The sequence below is a fragment of the Hippocampus guttulatus genome, chromosome 5 (genome assembly GCF_054856545.1).
Source record: "Hippocampus guttulatus isolate MCC_2025c chromosome 5, RoL_Hgut_1.0, whole genome shotgun sequence".
NCBI lineage: Eukaryota > Metazoa > Chordata > Actinopteri > Syngnathiformes > Syngnathidae > Hippocampus > Hippocampus guttulatus.
This window is the reverse complement of record NC_141265.1, coordinates 9,216,963-9,236,590: the sequence shown is the minus strand read 5'-3', so window position 1 is coordinate 9,236,590 and position 19,628 is coordinate 9,216,963. Positions and strand designations below refer to the sequence as shown.

At 41.9% G+C, this 19,628-nt stretch overlaps 2 protein-coding genes across 5 annotated transcripts; one reads left to right on the top strand and one right to left on the bottom strand.

Annotated features, from left to right (window-relative positions):
• Positions 1-316: 316 nt before the first annotated feature.
• On the top strand, positions 317-9,805 carry adamts13 (ADAM metallopeptidase with thrombospondin type 1 motif, 13). 4 transcript variants are annotated; one of them, XM_086111364.1, is made up of 29 exons: positions 317-503; positions 754-817; positions 896-1,020; positions 1,225-1,308; positions 1,389-1,513; positions 1,593-1,739; positions 1,951-2,085; positions 2,562-2,712; positions 2,785-2,889; positions 2,973-3,124; positions 3,202-3,265; positions 3,607-3,733; positions 3,797-3,945; positions 4,030-4,150; positions 4,335-4,415; positions 4,505-4,686; positions 4,760-4,916; positions 5,323-5,452; positions 5,526-5,705; positions 5,825-6,023; positions 6,116-6,218; positions 6,297-6,426; positions 6,879-7,055; positions 7,148-7,352; positions 7,800-8,124; positions 8,207-8,350; positions 8,452-8,631; positions 9,125-9,300; positions 9,391-9,805. In XM_086111364.1, exons 1-29 carry the CDS (start codon positions 402-404, stop codon positions 9,538-9,540), a joined length of 4,170 nt encoding a protein of 1,389 aa, XP_085967490.1. In that variant the 5' UTR covers positions 317-401; the 3' UTR covers positions 9,541-9,805. The 4 variants fall into 4 exon arrangements, with proteins under 4 accessions (XP_085967490.1, XP_085967488.1, XP_085967489.1 ...); XM_086111362.1 differs by having other exon boundaries at positions 9,125-9,805; XM_086111363.1 differs by having other exon boundaries at positions 3,797-4,150.
• LOC147204954 (carnitine O-acetyltransferase-like) lies at positions 8,780-19,599 on the bottom strand. Its single transcript, XM_086111366.1, has 14 exons — positions 19,469-19,599; positions 16,805-17,074; positions 16,298-16,416; positions 15,801-15,854; positions 14,539-14,704; positions 14,272-14,446; positions 13,999-14,177; positions 13,820-13,920; positions 13,604-13,723; positions 13,317-13,439; positions 13,104-13,239; positions 12,848-12,910; positions 12,630-12,767; positions 8,780-10,186 (listed from the first exon to the last, which is right to left on the bottom strand). Exons 1-14 carry the CDS (start codon positions 19,493-19,495, stop codon positions 9,971-9,973), a joined length of 1,887 nt encoding a protein of 628 aa, XP_085967492.1. The 5' UTR covers positions 19,496-19,599; the 3' UTR covers positions 8,780-9,970.
• Between the last annotated feature and the right edge of the window lie 29 nt (positions 19,600-19,628).

Here is a 19,628-nt window from a genome sequence, read left to right as displayed (position 1 = left end):
GTGTCTGCCCTCTATTGGCAATAATAGATCACAGCACCAACATGTGGATCCCATTTATAGCAAGGAAAATAAGGCATTAAAAAAAGTGATGTGTGATTTGTAATTAATACAGAAATCAATCATTCTCTCTATGAGAGTGTAATTCAAATAAAAGAGAACCCTAATGGTCAGTAGCCAAAAGTGCTGAAATCCAAACTACAGTCAGCATATACACACAAGAGAGGCAACCAATGAGGGGCCTCTCTGTGGTCCCACACAGGGCAAAACGAGCAAATGAAACGTCCCATCCATCAACTTTGTCCCTGCTGTTTGCATAAACACGCTAGTCATTCCCCCTTGCAGGATCCCAGCCTGCAGCGTGGGGCTATCACATATTGTCCTAGTACTAAAGCAGACCAGGCATGTGCTCAGGAAGGGGAGCCAGAATGATGTTTATGACTCTGCTCTGTCTGCTGCTACTCCTGCCTGGCTTCAGAACTCTAATGAGATATCCATCGGGCGAGGTAAGAGAAACGCTCGCGTCGACGCAAGCACTACGGCTTGTGATTCCGCAGCTCAAGGCCTCTGCTAAGTACATTGGACTTTTCAACTTTAAACTGTTTATCATCTGTCAAACACCCGCAGCCTGCAGAGTTCTACGATATTTCGCTGCAACCTGAAAACAGATCAATATAAATATGTATTATTCGGGATCTAAATCTGTCATTTCCAAAATATTTGAAATGATTGTTTTTGTTTGTTTTGTTTCTTCAGCTTTTTGATTATTCTAGCAGACAAAGAGATGTGGTTTCACATACTCTTTCTTCTGGAGTCTCAGGTATAAGAGCCTATGTGAGATGAAACAACAGTAACTATATGGGGCATACAAAAACATGTCTAATGTATTTATGCACAGTGAGAGGTCGGTCAACCCCGATGCCTGATGTCACGCACTTGGAACTACTGGTAGTGGTTGGATCTGATGTCCAGCGGGTCCACAACCAGGATACCGAACGCTACATACTCACCAACCTCAACATCGTAAGTGTCAGCAATGACTCTCTAAAATTTATGAACACTTTAACAGCTGATAGGTCAATTGAAGTTTCTTGGTTTACGTTCTCTTACATTTCAAAGCACATATTTTCATTGGTGCTGTGTTTATAATGATTACACTCCAATTATACAAAGAACGTGTACAATTTCCATTCAGTCCTTTCAACTGTATGTTCACTGTCCATGCAGGCCTCAGAACTGTTGAGGGACATGACTTTGGGAGCCAACATGAGGGTGCACCTGGTTCGCATGATCATCCTGTCCGAACCAGAGGTCAGCAACTCCTCATAGAACTTGGATAGACCATGGCTTTTGCCACTTTAATAGAATCCTGTCCTGTCTTCCCATTTCAGTCAGAGATCCGAATGTCAACAAACATCACCTCTTCTCTCCGAAGTGTGTGCGACTGGGGCTCCCGCTTAAATCCGTCTAATGATACGGACCCACTGCATGCTGATCTCCTCTTGTACATTACAAGGTTTGTGGCACGCTGTTGGTGTCAAGGGCTGAAATGAACAATCACTGTTTTATATCCGCATGGCTTTCATTATAAACAGGTATGACCTGGTGTTGCCTGATGGAAACAAGCAGGTCAGGGGAGTTACACACCTGGGAGGTGCTTGTTCCAGTGAGTGGAGCTGTGTGATCACAGAGGACACTGGATTTGACCTGGGGATCACTATTGCTCATGAGATTGCACACAGGTACCTCAGAGCCCATCGCACAAATTTATTGTACCAATAAATACCGGATCATTTTTGGTGACACCTACAATGGGAGCTTCAAGTATAAATATTCACAAAGTGTTCATGTATTGCCACAGAATGAAATGACCTAACTAAAACATGTCTCCTTCCCCCTCAAAAAAGGTCAAAATGAGGATGTAAAATATAAAGAGTTACATTTTTCGCCCAGTTTTGGCATCAATCATGATGGAGTGGGGAACACATGCAGTCGGAATGGCTTCATGATGGCCTCTGATGGCGGCTACAACAGTGTGGATCTGACCTGGTCGCCCTGTAGCAGACATCAACTGCTCACTTTTTTCAGGTGAGGCATCAGCACTTCTAACACACACACACACACACACACACACACACACACACACACACACACACACACACACACACACACGCACACACACATGCATACACACACACACGCGCGCACACACACACACACACGCACACACGCACGCGCGCACACACACACACACGCACATGCATACACACACACGCGCGCACACACACAAATGCATGTACCCACACAAACTGTAGTTTCAGATCATATTTTCAGAAGACTTAAACATTTAAATCTTAAATACGATGTCTGCCAAAAATGATACGTTTGCACATCATCCAACTCTGTTCACATTTCCCCACGAAATATTAACCGGTGCGTTAAGTTTTGATTTACACTCACCTGACCCTACACCTTTTTTTTTAACCTATCCTCTGGCAATTCTTCTGGATCATGTTTTACAATTCCAAAATTTAAAAGCGTATCACATACAATTGTGTTCCCAGCGAAGGCAATGCTGAGTGTGTAAAGGATCTACCAGCCGTTGAAAGCTCCCTACAGGACTGGAAGCCTGGCCTCTATTATGGTGTGGATGACCAGTGTCGAATAGCTTTTGGAAGTAATGCAAGAAGCTGCTCATTTACAGATCCAGATATGGTAATACCTACGTTATTACAGTTCAGTAACCTGTTGACATTTTACAATTATTATTGCTTCTTTCTCCATCAGCCAATGTGTAGGGTTCTATCTTGTCACACGAACACAAATGATGACAATGCCTGCAAACGTCTTCTAGTACCTCTGCTAGACGGGACTCAATGTGCACCAAATCAAGTAATATAATAAAAGCTTAGGTTGACATTTGAGTGAAGGATGAGTAGCGTGATTTCCACAAGCTACTCTTCTCTCTTTCGCAGTGGTGTTTGAAGGGACGTTGCGTGTTCCCGGACCAGCTCAGCACCTCGGCAGTGGTGCATGGCTCTTGGTCCGGCTGGTCGGGGTTCTCCCACTGCTCCCGAACATGTGGAGGCGGAATCGTTCGCCGCACGCGCCAATGCAACAACCCAAGGTTTAACACAAGTCACAGTCAATAACAAGAGAGCATTTTTTTGCGAGTTACTGAATAACTGTGATTTTTTTTTTCAGACCCGCTTTTGGGGGAAAGGATTGTGTGGGGATAGATATTGAGGCTGAACTTTGTAACAGGCAGGTGAGTGTTGACTGTTTATGTTTACATTGGGCCTCTATACAGTAGGGCAGTACTGTTTACTAAGTGGATCACTGTAAGATTTCTTCTTCTATTTGGGGCCCGTGTCTTCCAAAAAGGCTCCTGATTATTTCAATATTGATTTCGGACTTACCGGTAATAAAAGACAGGAAGCCAAGCGAAGGTGAATCCATGAGCTTGAGACAGAGTGAAGTCATCGCTCTATCAACAAAGTAAATGGAAACAAAAACGTTCACAACAGCACTCGGAAGTTGTGGAAGTCATTTCATTACTTGAATGCCAGAAAATGCATGTGAAATAACTTTGTAACTTTGTGGTTATAGCCATGTGAACGCACCCAGCTGGATTTCATGGCTGAGCAATGTTCCCACACTGATTTCCAACCGCTATACCTTCATCCACACCAGGCCTCCTTCTACACCTGGATCCCTGCAGTGGGCTTTTCACAAGGTGGGGAAAACAAAAGCTACTCATCCTGTGAATTTAGCTTTGAAGTGTTCCTGCTGTCATCAGGTGATGAGCAATGCAGATACATGTGCCAGTCCAAGGGAGAAGCCTTCATCGTGAGCCGTGGATCTCAGTTTGCTGATGGGACACGGTGCGAGGTTGATGGCCAACTTCCTCCTGGCTCAATAGCTGCTTGTCTGCAAGGGAAATGTCTGGTAGAGATCATTTTCATACAAAAGAAAAGATGTAGATCATTTATTTACCTTTGTATTTCAATGTCAACATTTGCTGCTGATCAGCTCTTCGGCTGCGATGGCGTGTTGCACTCTGGGAAAGTGAGAGATGTGTGTGGTTTGTGCGGTGGGGATGGCTCTTCCTGCACACTGACCACCGAATCTTACACTGGAGGTCAGGCGAGAGGTAAGAACAATTCATTTAACGAGAAACAGTATTTTGAAATGTGAGGAAAATACTAAGGTCACTGAGCACACGTTTCGCTGTATTTTTCTGAAAGTCTATAAGCAGAATTATTATATTCTGCATGAATGCATTTCTTCCATCTGACAAGTGTCTTCTGTTCATTATTTCCCGCATTTCCTTTCAGAGTACACCACTTTCTTGTCTTTGCCATTGAATGCTACGCAGGTTTATATCATTAACAGGGCACCTTTATTCACTCACATGGGTGAGTGACATCCCGTCAGCTTTAGAATCACACACTAGGAGGATTGTGAATTTATTGTGACTTTGTTTTTTTGCCTTCTGCATCGATAGCTGTAATATATGGAGATCAATATATTGTCTCCGGGACTGGTAGAATGGCATTAAATATGACCCATCCCTCCCCACTGGATGAAAACTGGTTAGAGTACCGCCTACATCTGACTCCTGACCTCTTGCCGGAGAAGGAAGAGCTACTGCTTCCTGGACCAGTACAAGTGCAGATCGACATACAGGTCCGGGCGGGCCATTTGACCTGATCAACTTTTTGATTCGAAGCAATCGTAATGTCATGTGTTATTTTTCCAGGTTTATCGCAACTATGGAAAAGAATATGGAGAGAAAACAAACCCCAACATTAGTTATCAGTTTTATGTTCCAAATGATCACAGTGACTTGACAGAAATTAAACTTGAAGGCATATGGAGCCTTACGACAACCCCCTGCTCTGTCTCCTGTGGCTTAGGTATGCCACCATTTTGCATTGATTCACATCCTTCCATTAAATACTGGCAATCCCACTGAGTCTTCTTCTGACACAGCCACTACCGCTAAAAGGGAAGTCTGGTCCAAATGTTCATGCATTACTTTTCTAGTTAATCCGTAGTTCTGTTTATATATTCTTGGTCAAAAACAGAAAAAAGAGAAAAATGCCACGTACTAAACCTTGGGAGTTTCTCAGAAAATATAGTGTCAAGCATGTGTCATTATCTCAGCTATTCTCGTGCGATCCATTTGGCCAATTATGCATGTTTGCAATTGTCTATTTTTGTAGTATTATATGTAATTGGATGATCTGTTGTGGACAAAAAAACGGCGACAATACACACGACAGATTATGCGGTGTAGGGTCATGCAGACTTGTTTTACAGGTGTACAGAAGCATCAATATGTATGTGTGGACAAAGACACGAAAACACATCTGGAGGGACACCATTGTTATGCGTCTCCTCCACCTTTACCACCGCATACGTCCTGTCAGCTCCCAGCCTGCCCACCAAGGCCAGTATGAGAAATTGACAGCACCACCGTGTTTTGTCCTGCGGCACTAATACACTCATATGGCGCTTTACAGATGGATCACGGGAAATTTTGGATCCTGCAGCTCTTCCTGTGGTAGAGGAGAGAGAATACGTTCTGTAACATGTGTACAGAAACATGGCGCGGATGTTGCGAGGGTTCGGGATTCAGACTGTCCAGCTGATTCAGCTCCGAATGCTGTTGAAAAATGTCATCTTCCACTTTGTCCTGCCAGGTAGTATGTGCACAATAAATATTGATTCATTTTTTTGCTCCTTTTGCCTCAGTGGATAGAAGACATTTGGATCAAAGCAGGTAGCAATGCCAAAATTAACATACTATTTGTGTTCTAAGGTGGCATGTGTCAGAGGCAGGGGACTGTTCAGCGGTGTGCGGGCCAGGAGAAATGAAACGAAACGTGTCATGTGTACGGCAAGAAGACGGCCAAGAAGTTGAAGTTGATGAAAGATTCTGTTCAAATCAAATAAGACCTGCTGAATCTGTGCCTTGTGTAGTGGACGTCTGTCCCATCGGGTGGGACGTAACGAGAGAGGTAGAAAAAAACAAACAAACAAAAAAAAAGCATGACCGTGTTGTCTTGTTTTAAGGTGTGAAGTGTGTTTTAGGATTGTTTTTGTTGAACAGGACCTGCCTGCTTTAAAGTCTGGCTCGATGTCACGCTCTAGACAAGCCCCTGTGTTTGTGTGGAGTCCGGTTATCATTCAGTGCTCAAAGACATGTGGCAATGGTAAGCAGAGATGTGCAATCACTTCTATTCACAAGTGATGTGTCCTCGTCAGACCCTCAAACTGTGCTCCTTCTGTAGGAACGATGCAAGTGTGGTTCTCTTGTGTGGACCATGACACCACATGGATGGTACCCGATTTCCACTGTGACCCTTCAACCAAACCTCCGCCAAAATCTGAGAACTGTAATACACTCCCTTGCCCTCCTATGTAAGACATTTGCGGGGGTAAAAAAGTTGATCATGCAGTGGTGTGGAATCAAACAGAGAGGTGTGCCTTGTAAATTGGTTATGTCGTGGAGGTAGACAAAGTTTTGTAATCAGAGTGAATTAAGCTGCTGCTTGAGCCCTGCTAGTCTCACAGGCCCCCCAGAAGCGGACAGATGCATTAAATACAATGAAGGAAGAAAAGACGTTGCATGAAAAATAGATACCCTGTATTCAGGCACCGGGTGCAATGTTACACCTCTCAGTATGAGGTTGTACTGTTTTACCACACAGAAAGCTGAAACCAAAATAAGAGATAGATATCCTTCAATTGTGGTAGGTTGTTATGGTATTGTGGTATGCCTCAGTATTGAGAATGATGATCCTAATGTAGTAATAGTGGCATATATGTAGAAACATACACACACATAATGAAAGAACATTTTCCACCACCAGGTGGCGATCTAAGCCAGGCATCTGCAGCACAACGTGTGGCGGAGGGGTTGCCAACACAGTGCTGTACTGTGCTCAGGAGAAAGATGGAGAAGAGAAGGTACTGGAGGATTCTGAGTGCAGGGACCTTCCAAAACCTACAGCAGTGGTGCCATGTAACACCCACAACTGCCCGGCAAGGTGACATAAAATAGACATCCCGGTAATACTCTTTAAAAATTGTTTTCTTTGTCAATGCAAAAATTACCTCATTATCATTTTCTTGTGTTAAGGTGGAAGGTTCAGAGTACGTCGCCTTGCTCTCTATCTTGTAACCTGGGTGTAGCTCACAGGAATGTGTCCTGTGTCCAGTTTGTCCAAGGGAAGGAAACTGTGGTGCTGGAAGAGAGATGTCATAGATCAGTCAAACCTGCTAGCACGGTGCCATGCCTCGTACAGGTGTGCACCTTTAGGTGGGAAGCAAAGCCATGGAGCCAGGTACATTCATCAAAATTGCTGGAAATCAACACTAACATTTATCAATATATGTACGACCACTTGGCCGCATTGAGTTTGAGCCTATCAAATGACTTTGAGCAAGAGGCAGGGGGTACACGCATCACATTGTAAAAATAGATAAACAAACAATCACACCTATGGCCAATTTAGAGTCTTAATCAGAAGATGGCGTATACCCACAGAAACCGCAGGCAAGCACAGGGAGAACATATCAAGGTCAGAGTCATAATGCGAATTTAGAACCTCTTGACTGTGAGGCTCACATGCTAACGAATACCCCAACATGCTTAATATGAGTCTTCAGGTCATATCATTCGAATAAATGATAACAAAGACAAAATACAAGCTATGAATGCAATTGCTGCTTATTTACACATTGTACTCTGCTATGACTATTGTCATCCTCATTGCTATTTCGTCTTGAAGTGTTCAGTGTCCTGTGGATATGGCATTCAGTCCAGAACAGTGTCATGCATGGGCCCCTCGAAGCCAGAACCCCTCAGCCCACCACTGTGCATGCACATACCCAAGCCGATCACCATCCAGGGCTGCAGCATGGACAGCTGCACGGATCTGTCACCGAGCTCAGTAGTCACTCCAGCTATGCATCCTGCTTTGGAGGATTCTCACCCATCTCACACTCCATATACAATTAGAAAACAGCACAACATGGGTAATCTTCCTCCGAGTCCATCAAAGACAGTCACCATCCTGCAGTCCAGGAAAGCAGCCAGTCCTTCAACTAACCCCCGTAATTCATTTCGATCGCTCTCTTCACTTCCATTCCATGGGAGCTCGGGCAGCTTACCACTCGTGTGTTTGCTCCTCACCAGATCCATGTGGAGAGCTGCTCCTGCAAGAATCCGACACAGTGGACTTGAGCAACATTACTGGTTCCTGCATGGTGGCCATTGGCCGGCCTCTGGATGAGGTCATTCACGTCAAAGTAGAGTCAAGTTCCTTAAACTGCAGAAAGAGTGAGCGTTACCCAGCATGCAGATGCAGTTTAGACTTGAACTTCATATATAATATTTTTACGCAAAAGGCCAAAAATAATTGCTTGAATGTGTTGCCACAGGAGAATATGCTCTATTTTTCGACCGACTGGCGCTTGTGAGGAAGTGCGAGCAGGCAGGAGGCAGCACGCTGACCACCAGAACCAATGTCCTTCTTGTGCGCCAGAATCTTCTCACTTCAGGGAATGGCATCGTGTTCACCTACAGCTCACAGAGAAATACGAAAAAGAGCCACCGTCAAAGTATGACGTGTAGTCGCAAGTCACCCTCTGCGAAGCTGACCAAACAGAACAACAGTATACACGCGTGTAAACTTACTAGAAAATATTTGGTCAGTTACAGTCAGGAAACAGTGTTATGCAGATTTTAAAATATCTCGCTGCACAGAAATTTCCTTTTAGCTAATTTTATTCTGATTCATTTTTCACATGAAGTGAATGAATATTGGCATGAAAATGATCTTGCATGTAGTACTTATAAATTACCGTACTTTTACATTGAGCTAAAGCAGAACATTATCTTTGCAAAGACAGAATCGCCGTTGCACTTCTTGTAGGGTAATGTAATGTGAGTAAACATTGTGCAGTTTAGTTTCATTGAAGACAAAAGACAAAATAAACGGAATTTCCAGTATGCTGTTGAACATCACAGGTTACATAGTTAATCAGGTGATGCTTCGATCAACATGTATTGTATTTCCCACTGACAAAATGCAGTTTATGTTTGTCTACGTAGATTGTGACAAGCAGCTGTTTTCCTCCAGCGGGGTATTTGAGAATCCAACAAACTCTGACACTAACCACACCTGTCGGGTGCTTATCAATGCCCCTCCCTCGGTGAAGATAAGAATCCAAGCAGTGCACATCGGATTGGTATTCAATGCCACAAATTCACACTCTTCATACATTATGGTGGGCACTTCAGCCATTATATTGCGTGGAATTCTGTGCAAAAATCCACCTGTGTGTTTTTTCATGCAACCTGTCTTATGTGTTGTTCAGATCCGGGACACGGACATGCTGAAGACCAAAGTGTTTAAAGGCCCACAACTGTTTCAATGGTACTCCTCTGGAAACATGGCCGAGGTTGAATTCCATGGAGATTACCAGCATACGGCGGGAAGCTTCAGAGCGGAATATTCTTTTGTATAATTTTTAAATGTTTTGATTTCTTCTTAAATAGGATTTTTTTTTTTTTACATATTTCTAATAAAGCCAACTTAGCGGTTGTCATGAACAAGTATATGTAAGTGAGCAGTCAGAATGTTGTGGTTCAATTAGATGTTAAATTTAAAACGTACAATGTGCAAATTTGGTTCATAATGTTTTTTATATAGGCATTCAACATCATGTAACAAAATATATCATTTCTATCAGTGAGACTCGGGTTTCGTTTCAATAAAGTGTCCCGCCTGAAGCTCCTCATAAACTTTACAAACAATTAAGTTGCGCTCCCAGACTTTCAGTGCATTAACGATCCTTGTCAGTGAGTGGTGCTTAATTTCCAGCTCTCACGCAGCCTGGCAGGACCCCCGCACCTCTAAAAAAAAAAAAAAAAAACACTCCAGGCTTGTGTGTGGGTTCACTGCTTGGCTGAAGCTGTGTCCTCCAGCAGAGCTCTCATGTCCAACAGAGCATCATTTACAGTCTGTGCATACTTGGCTGCATTTGTCTCTTCGCAGCTGTTGAAAGCTGTGATTGCGATGTTGATGTGCTCATCCATGGGATTGTAACACACTCCATAGCCATCTGGCACCATTGGACCAAAGCACATCACGCAGTCGGTCTTGGAACCAACCTGGAACCAACAGGCATGGTGAAGATGACGGCTCACACATAAGTAAACAAATGATATGCAACCCCAAAAAGAAAGTCAAAATATATTATTTAAGAACTTTTTCTGCAAGTTCTTATATCAGCAGAACAACATTCAAATTCTATTTGTATTCCATCAAAAAATACACTGTCCACACACATTTTTAGTTGGATCATATACAAATGATCATATCCCAATTTGCAAATTTCATAACAATAGTAAACAAGAAGATATGACATGAAAATACATATTTTACGTGTTTATTAATTTTGAGGAAGTTATGTCATCCGTGTATCATTTGTTGTTCAAAACAAAACGGGAAGTTAAAAAAAAAAAAGACATGTTTTGTCAGTTTTCATTCCAAAAAAACAAAATGAAAAAACTTATAATGACTTGTTCTCAGAGTTCCAATTTTGTGCACAAATGCAAAATGGAAAACAAAACAAAACAAACAAACAAACAAACAAACAAAAACTAACGATTTGGGCGTATCATGCACATCGGATATTGGCAGTGCCGTGAGTTGCATACACTGGAAGTAAAGTTGAACCAGAAGAGAGATTTCAACTGCCTAAAGAAAAGTTCACGAATTTCTGATTGAATACGTGGACATGAGCACACTTTAAAACATCATAACTTGCTGAATATCGAAGCCAGGGGTCGCCAACCTTTATGAGAGTGAGCTACTTCATGTGTCCTGATTGTGTGAAGGGCTACCAAATTGATACACGTCTGAAATAACATTTGTACAAATTACATTTAATAATATTAGAATATTAGATAGATAGATAGATAGATAGATAGATAGATAGATAGATAGATAGATAGATAGATAGATAGATAGATAGATAGATAGATAGATAGATAGATAGATGATAGATAGATAGATAGATAGATAGATAGATAGATAGATAGATAGATAGATAGATAGATAGATAGATAGATGATAGATAGATAGATAGATAGATAGATAGATAGATAGATAGATAGATAGATAGATAGATAGATAGATAGATAGATAGATGATAGATAGATAGATAGATAGATAGATAGATAGATAGATAGATAGATGATAGATAGATAGATAGATAGATAGATAGATAGATAGATAGATAGATAGATAGATAGATAGATAGATAGAATCAATAATATTGCCCGTGTTGGAATTTTTGAATCATAATTTCAATGAGCAAATCACAATCCTAGCACTGGCGAGCTACTGGTGTGGTCCTCATGCGCTACCTGGTGCCCGCAGGCACCAAGTTGGAGACCCCTGATCTAAGCAATATTCATGCAGTTTGTTTTGTCACCGACGTCAGACATGTATTATTTGGCATTCGACTCAGCATGACTTAGATTTGTTCTTGGTTTTACTGTTTGGTGCTTTCTACCGCCTTTATTACCGATTTGTCTTACTGTTTATTGTGCATGTTACATTGCTCCATGTACAGCACTTTGTATGCAGCGATGGCTGTTTGAAAGTGCTCTATAAATACTGTTGACTTGACTTGACATGTGGCTACAATATATCTTTTTTAATTACTGTGCGTTAAAAAACGTTTATTACTCAAAGTCGTACCTTTTAAGGAAATAGTAAGTTGGAAAAACAATCTCCAGTTGGATCATTAACGTCGCTTGATGTCAGAAAACTGCAAGGAATTTTCAGAAAAATCTATGTAGACTTCTCTACTTAGGACCAATTCAACCATGGCACATATTAGAATGATCCCCCAATACAGTACTGTATTTTGGATTTTCTGGATGGATTTGTGACGACTGCCGGCAGTTTTCTGACATTACTCATAGTTTTCGACGGTCCCGTCTTGTCTTTCCACAGAGATGCTGGCAAATGACCACTAGAGGGAGCCTCGCTTTCTTTAACCAGCCGTAGTCCCTTGCATAATTTGGCTCGAATAAATGAAACATAACTCGTTGAATTCTTTCCCGATTTTGACACAGATTGGTTTGTTCGAAACATCAGATATGTAGTTATGATCCCAGATAATTTTATAACCGGGTCTTTCAAAACATTACATTCATGTTCTAGTCAAGTGCTTCTGAGGTCTATAAACGCAATAATACTGCGTCTAAAATGTGCTTTTGCTTCCCGTTTTGCTTTGAAAAACGAATACAGTTTCGTTTGCATTGAATTAGAGGGCTCGTTAATACAAGAGTGCAACATGAAAAATATGTCGCAATAAAGTATGAGCAGAATAGCAGAGCTATATACTTATACAGTACACAGCATCAGTCCTTCTTTTCTGGCCCAGGATTTTGCATTTCATCTTCTTGCAAAACACATTTTCAGAACAGAAGATCGTTAGGCCTGAATCACAGTGCAGTCACACTTTTTTTTTAAAAACACACTCTCAGCACTCTCAAAAATGTTAATAAGACTTTCTTCACTGTATCTTGATGAACATACCTGACTGGTTAAGAGATTGTAATGGTGAGCCACAGCAAAAGATGTGTCCATGAATATCTCAGGCATGGATGTGAGGTCTTCAATACCTTGCAACCTCAGTCCTAGAAGATGCCTGTCAATGGCTTGTCCGTGAATGGCCTTAAAAGAGAGACAGTATTGCTTAGGAGCCAAGTTGACATAAAGAGCATACTTCTGAAATTCCAATTTTGAGTTCTCACTTTGTATGCGTTCTCCTTATGCGTCTGAGCAGCCTTCTGCAGTAGTGCTAATCTCTCAGTGTTCTGTCGGCAAGATTTGATGCTCAGTCAGACAACGTAAATAGAGAGAAAGCTGTATTGCAACAAGACTGTAAATGTTCTCATCCATACAAGTCATTGCATTCTCAGGACATTGAACAGATTGTCAATCAGACCGGTTGAGTTGTGAGTGATTCAATGACCTGAGTATACTTTGTATTCCAACAAGTAAGCACACCTGTGTAGTTGGGTCCTGCATTGCTTGGACAAATTTCAATGACTCCTTTGTCGTGACACGTATTGCATCCGTTCTTCCGTATTTGAACATTCGTAATGATGCACTCTCAGATGTAGCGCAACATGTGTTATACATCCTGAAATGCAAAAATTGACCAAGCATCCACTCCATCAACGTGCGCCATCTATTTAGATGTCAAAGGTGATTCCTTACCTAAAATAGGCAAGTTGGAGAGCCATTTGAATGAAGGCATCCGGACTCAGGTTATTTTGCTTTGGCACATTTTTTCCAAAATAAGAAAACATCAGAACATTCACATCCAGGTGGTGTACCATTCTGACAGCATAAAGAAAACAAGAAGGTGCATAAAATATTTGACGAGGACAAATCGAGATGGTTATTATACCGGTACTTTTAACCATGCACACACACACACACACACACACACACACACACACACACACACACACACACACACACACACACGCACACACACGTACATGTTCATATTTTGTTTGGCTTTTTCAATGTCTCTCTTGACTTCAGGGGTAATGTTAAAACGCAGTTTCTGAGGCATCATTAAAGGAACCATGGGGGAACGGACTATTTCTGTCTTCTGCCTGTGACAAAAAAACAACGATTATCAATCATTGCCATTCCATTTAAAAATGAATGAATGAAGAAAGTTTATCCAAACAGAATAGAAGTAACCTTACATATACTTAACAACATAATCAATGAGGAACACAATGGGTGGTCCCTCTGAAGGTGCATGTTCATACACCAATCCACAGGTACCATCTTCACCAACAATGAACTGTGGATGATCCATACGACAATTCTGAGTCACCAGTATATCTGTATCTATTGATCAATGGGAGAGACATTCACTCACCTGTAACGTCTTGTCAAACCAGCGGTTGCCGCTGTTCCAGCGAGTCCCGCCCCCATGCAGCATCTGTGCAGCCACGCGGCTTTTGTACAGTTCGTCTGACACGCGAGGCATCGGAGCATCCAGGCATACAGTGAAGATACTTTTTTGGATGGCACGGACTGACTCCTTATTTGTCTTATCTGCAGAGTGAGGAAAAAACCACAAATGGCTCTTGATTATAATATCGGGATGCGATTTTGAAGTGGATTGAAGGCCATTTTTGTGTCTGCTTACCCTTAATGAGATTATTATATGCTTTTCCCCAGGTGTTCCGATGCTGTGACGTTAGGATACCAACGGGCTCCTTGTTGGTCTGCAAAGAGGTGTTCCAAATTTTTTGCAGCTGCATGTAAATTTGATCTACCGTCAGTGGGGTCCCGTCACTGTTGTATACATCCAAGATAAAAAACTGCAAGGGAAAACAAACAGGCTGGATCAGTTCACTCTGTTTTGAGCTTGACAACGGAACTATGAGGAGTACAACAGTGCCATCTAGAGTACCTGGAAGTTATGGACGACAGTGACGTGAGTGGAAGGCGTTTTGCCAATTGCGTAATTTACAACAGTGTCTCTCTTTGGTCCTGGGATTCGGCAAGACGAAAGGATTTGGTAATACTGGTCCATACAAAGTGGCTTCTTGCTCAGGTACTCAACTGGCAGGGTTTCACTGTGATGCATCAACAAATTATTTTGCATGATAATCCATGTTTATTTGGTTTAAAACAGTTGGAAACAGTATAACCTTGACAGCCCAACACAATCTATGACGCTTAACTTTCGATTTGTCTGGATTTAGAAATGTTTTTCCCCCATTGGAAATTTTATCCATTTGTTCAAAGGTCAAATTGTCTCCATGGTAAAACATTTCACAATGAGAATAAGATTCATCCGACTTCAAGAAGACACAAATGGACAGAAAACTTAACTTTTACTGTCATGAAAGTGTCAAAATAAGTCAACCACTTTTAATCTTAGTCTCAGTAAAAAGAGTGAAACACTGGTCGGCAAAGGCTTGGCAAAAAAAAAAAAAGATTCAAATGAATCATATTTTAATAAACTTTACACAGATCTGACTGGCTGAATCGAATAGGCAAAAACTTGCCGTTTTATGCCAAACGTGTTTATTTCGTCATAATTTGCCGATTGGTCAATCATTTTCCACACTTTGAAGGTCCTTCATGATTTTGCAAGGAATTGATGGTTTGATGATTATTATATTATTTTTCTCAATGCATTTTTTAATGGCCGTTAATTATCGGCAAATTTGCGCTACTGGTGGGGCGACCCGGTCTAATCCCCCGCGAATAGTGGAGGCCGACTGTCGAGTGAAAAAACAACATTTAAAAAGAGTGGATAGAGTGTTCCATCTTCTGATCGTATCTGTGATCAGCTCCAAAATCTTGATTGCGGGAAGCTTAATTTAACACTCTTAACATAAAAGTTTAAAAATATGCAAACAGATTAAAAACAACAAAGCATCCTGTTTTAACCCTGATAATGAGTGAAGATTCGTATGCTTAAACTGGAGCATTATTGCATGGAATGTGAAACTGTGATGACTTTTGTTTTAACACCTTAATTGGAAGGTGCAGGTGCTTTTTGAAATAAGTGTCCTAGAAAGAGGAATACATGCAGAAGTAATCATTCCATGCTCAATGAACTGCAGTCTTAGTCTGACACGCTTAGGTACATGAAGCATGACTTCCATGGGTATTCAATTTCGAGACTCCACTGTACAATTTGGAATGTTTGGTCAAACTCACCTGTCAATCATTTTTTTAAACTCCAACACTCCGGCAATCAATTTAGCCGCAAACCTGCAGAGGAGATGCCACTTGTGTTATTGACACATTACGCATGACAAATAATGTCTTGAACGAAAACACTGCACTAGTGGAGCATATGCGCAGCTCTTGCTAGACTCTTGCTGCATGTGGTTGTCATGTTCGCCGCATATCTTGCGGGTCACAACAGTTGAAAACAGCTGAGCAATACTAGGAGCAGCCCGCTTTAAATAGCCGGCATGGCGAAGAAAGCATGAGTAAAGGTCGGCTTGAAACTCCAGCTGCATGTGAACTTGTTTACACTAAGCTTACATCGTTCCTCTCAAAATATCAATTATCTATAAAGGTTCATGTCTGATATGGTGGAGGAAGAACTTGACGAAGCAGAGTATTTGGTAGTATTGCGTTCTGTATTGACACTTGTGTTTACAACGGTGGAAATCTATTCGAACTGTGGTTTGTGGCCGGTGGCTCACCTCATCTGTCCTTGGCGATCGTGGAAGTGCATGCGTGGCAGAACAACACCGGGGCTGGTGTAGACAGCCACCGGCATCCGACAGTCCAAATAGGCCGACTGCATCCACCACTCCGACAGCTATGAAATAAAAAGCCGAGAGGGCACCGCAGATTCAGATTACAAAAGTATTCATTGCCGACACACCAAATGGTCAGCGGTGGGAAGTAACCAAATACTTTGCTACGAAGATTTTTCAGGTATCTGTTTACAGAAAGCTTCTTAAAAAAAAAGAGGTAAACTATATTGTGTGCAGAGAAGTTTTATTGTGCCACGTTATCAAAATAGGCATTGTATTCAATTGATAGTAGAATTTCTGTTCTAGGTACATAACCGTCATTTTACTTTTCGCAATATGTACTTCGACTTACGTACACGGTGTGTGAGTACTTTTGCCACCTCTGCAAATGATAGAGGGTGAGTTCAAACCTGCAACATAAAGGAGCGCTACGGTCCTGTAGCCATTTACCCAGTTCTCTGTCTTTCGGGCCCGTCGCTCAAGACCTTTCTGCAGGCGCTCTCCTACGCCACCTTTGAGGAACTCCTCCACCAACTTGCGTGTGTGTTCCAGCTCCTCTTCACTGACAATAGGCTCCAGGGCAGCCAGGTAGTTGTCACACGTTTGCTTCAAGGGTGGCACAGGCAGCTTCGGCAAACCCTCTTGGTGAACCAGGGACCTCTCCTGAATGTGTGTAACGGGTCCGAGCATGCGGCATGGCTTCATCATGCCAGGCCGCAACTGGAAAAGACATTTTTAGATGAGAATGAGAAAGATTTCTGACAAAGCTTAACAATCCGGATTGTACGCCCTCACACCCACACATACAACTAATATTCATGTAAAAATCACATATAAATGTTGAATAATGTCTTGTACAGTATAGTCAGATCTTACACGTACACATTATAATCTACTTTTACACTACACTCAATTGATACTTCGTTGGACCATGAAGCCGCACAGACTAGATTTTGCACAAACCTGCCAACAAACAAAGAAGTGAACTCTTTTGACTCTCTTGCCCTTCTTTTGAGTCACCCGTGTGCCAAAAAAATGATCGAACATTTGGATCCGCACACTAGCACTGAATTGGCCTACAAATCTGACTGATGTCAGAGGATCATTAATCAATATGTCTTGTCTGGCAAAGAGAAAACAGTCTGCAATCATTTAGCTTGTATTAGTGCTGTAAACATCATTTCAAAGGGTTTACAAATAACTTCCATTCCAGTTGGATAAATTATTGAAATTGCGAAAACTGACACCAAAACAACAAAGCAGAAAGGCAGATGTGTTTGTGCGCACCATGTTAACTTAAAATAGAAGGCTAACACACTCGAACCTTTGGAATGGTGAAACAAACATGGGGACATGTTAATAATCTGTATAGCCAAATAAAGTTTGTGGTTATCACCATCAAAGCTTGTTTTTTTTACATAATATTTTGAGACCACAAACCATTTTTGTATTCTTGTGTTCTATTTTGGAAAGAACCTGTAATTGTCAAAAGTTACTCCTTCAACGACTACTTTACACTTAATGAAAGTTGTCCATTCATCCATTTTGGAAACTGCCAATTGAAATGGATTACAGTGTGTGGAAGGCAAAACCATTAAGCATTTACGGATCAAAGGTGAGGAGTATTACGTGCTTCTGGTCTTCGCTTGTTTCACCCCCTGGAGGAAAAATAACCTCATTATTCTAATGTGTCTTAATGTGTGTTTATGTTATACCAATTCAATAGTTTGGAGCTGATGCTTTTCAAAGTGGAAATGTCATCCGAAGTCCCTCTAGCCAATTCTGGGGCGTGTCGGCCATTATGTTCGGCGATTCAACTCAGATTTTTATTTGAACACTTCTACCAGTGAGCTGGTAGAGCAGGAGATGATAAGTTTATAAATTTGGCGAGACAATTTCAGTGTGGCAACAACGAATCGGCAATCATAGTCTGCCCGTCTCTCTCCATTTCACCCCGCTCACATCACAGAGCTGCACTCTTTCTCTCTCTCCATTTGTCACCCGGCCGGCAACGCCATGACATCGGCCGTTGAGTCACAAACTCTGGGCACAGGGATTGGGAAACTTTCGAGCAGTGGGAACATTTATTGTCATCTTGCAGTTAGTAGCGTATGCTGGTCATTGTTATTGTTTTATTGTTGGCTGTCATTTTAAGTTTTCATAACCTCAATTTTTCTGCATCTGGATCATAAATCAACTCATTAAATCAAATATGGTGCTTTGATCGCTTCATCGTCACATGCATAACTGGAGCAATTAGAAAGGCAATACTGTACGTCATTTATGGCGACATGATGTAATTCCAGGGGGCAGCCAGCATATTATAAAGAGTTTGATGGACGTGCTGCTTCACCATTTTTTCTGTTCCTGGGCTAAAGGGGCACTTGACCGATTCAATGGGGGTGGGGGTGATAAAATAATTTGAAAATACTGCGTATTTAATGTAATATAAAATGCTGTGGGGCTTTATTGGGGCAACATATATTTTTGACGGGGCTGGAGTACCCCCCGAGCCACGGTGTAGCGCCATTCCTGGTTTGATGCCATCAATGTTATCACTTTGCGTTCAACAAGCGACCGGAAGTTGGCACGCCGTCGTAACCCAAATACGGAAATAGTGCGTGCATACACTCCGATGACCCTTTGATATTGTTTATTCATCCTTCTATTTCGAGACCAACCAGTCATAATTAAAAATCACTCGTATGACTCGTCGTAATGTATTTTATGCGTACCTAAAACCACGATGTATGTATTGAACACGCGGTTTATATCAATGCAAAACTTTAAAACGTCAGGTGGTGCAATAGTCGGTCAGTTAGCAGCTTGCACAAACACAAAGCTAATGACACGCACGGCCTGCTAAAAGAAAACAGGGCTAGTCTTATGAATGACGACAGGGACGCGCTGTGTTTCATTTTCATGGCACCATGTCAAATAAGAATCTATGGAAGATAGACGAGTGATATTAAAGCCAATAGTGTCAGGCAGTCCCGAGCAGGCTGCGCCCCACCCCCTGTCAAACCGTCCCAGTGCAATCAAAACAAGCACACGTTCCCGTCCTTACCTTTAGTTTATACAAGCATTTGCGAAATAAACTCACTATACACTCACCGCGGTTCTGACAAAAACGGCCAACATCCTGTCAGGTCGACGCGGTGATGTCTTAAAAGATGTCAATGCTTCGAGCAGTCATGTCTCAAGGACGCGCTCCGCGTCTATTCTGAGCCGCTCGTACCACCACCCCCCACCCGCCCGGACCCAGCCCGTAAAA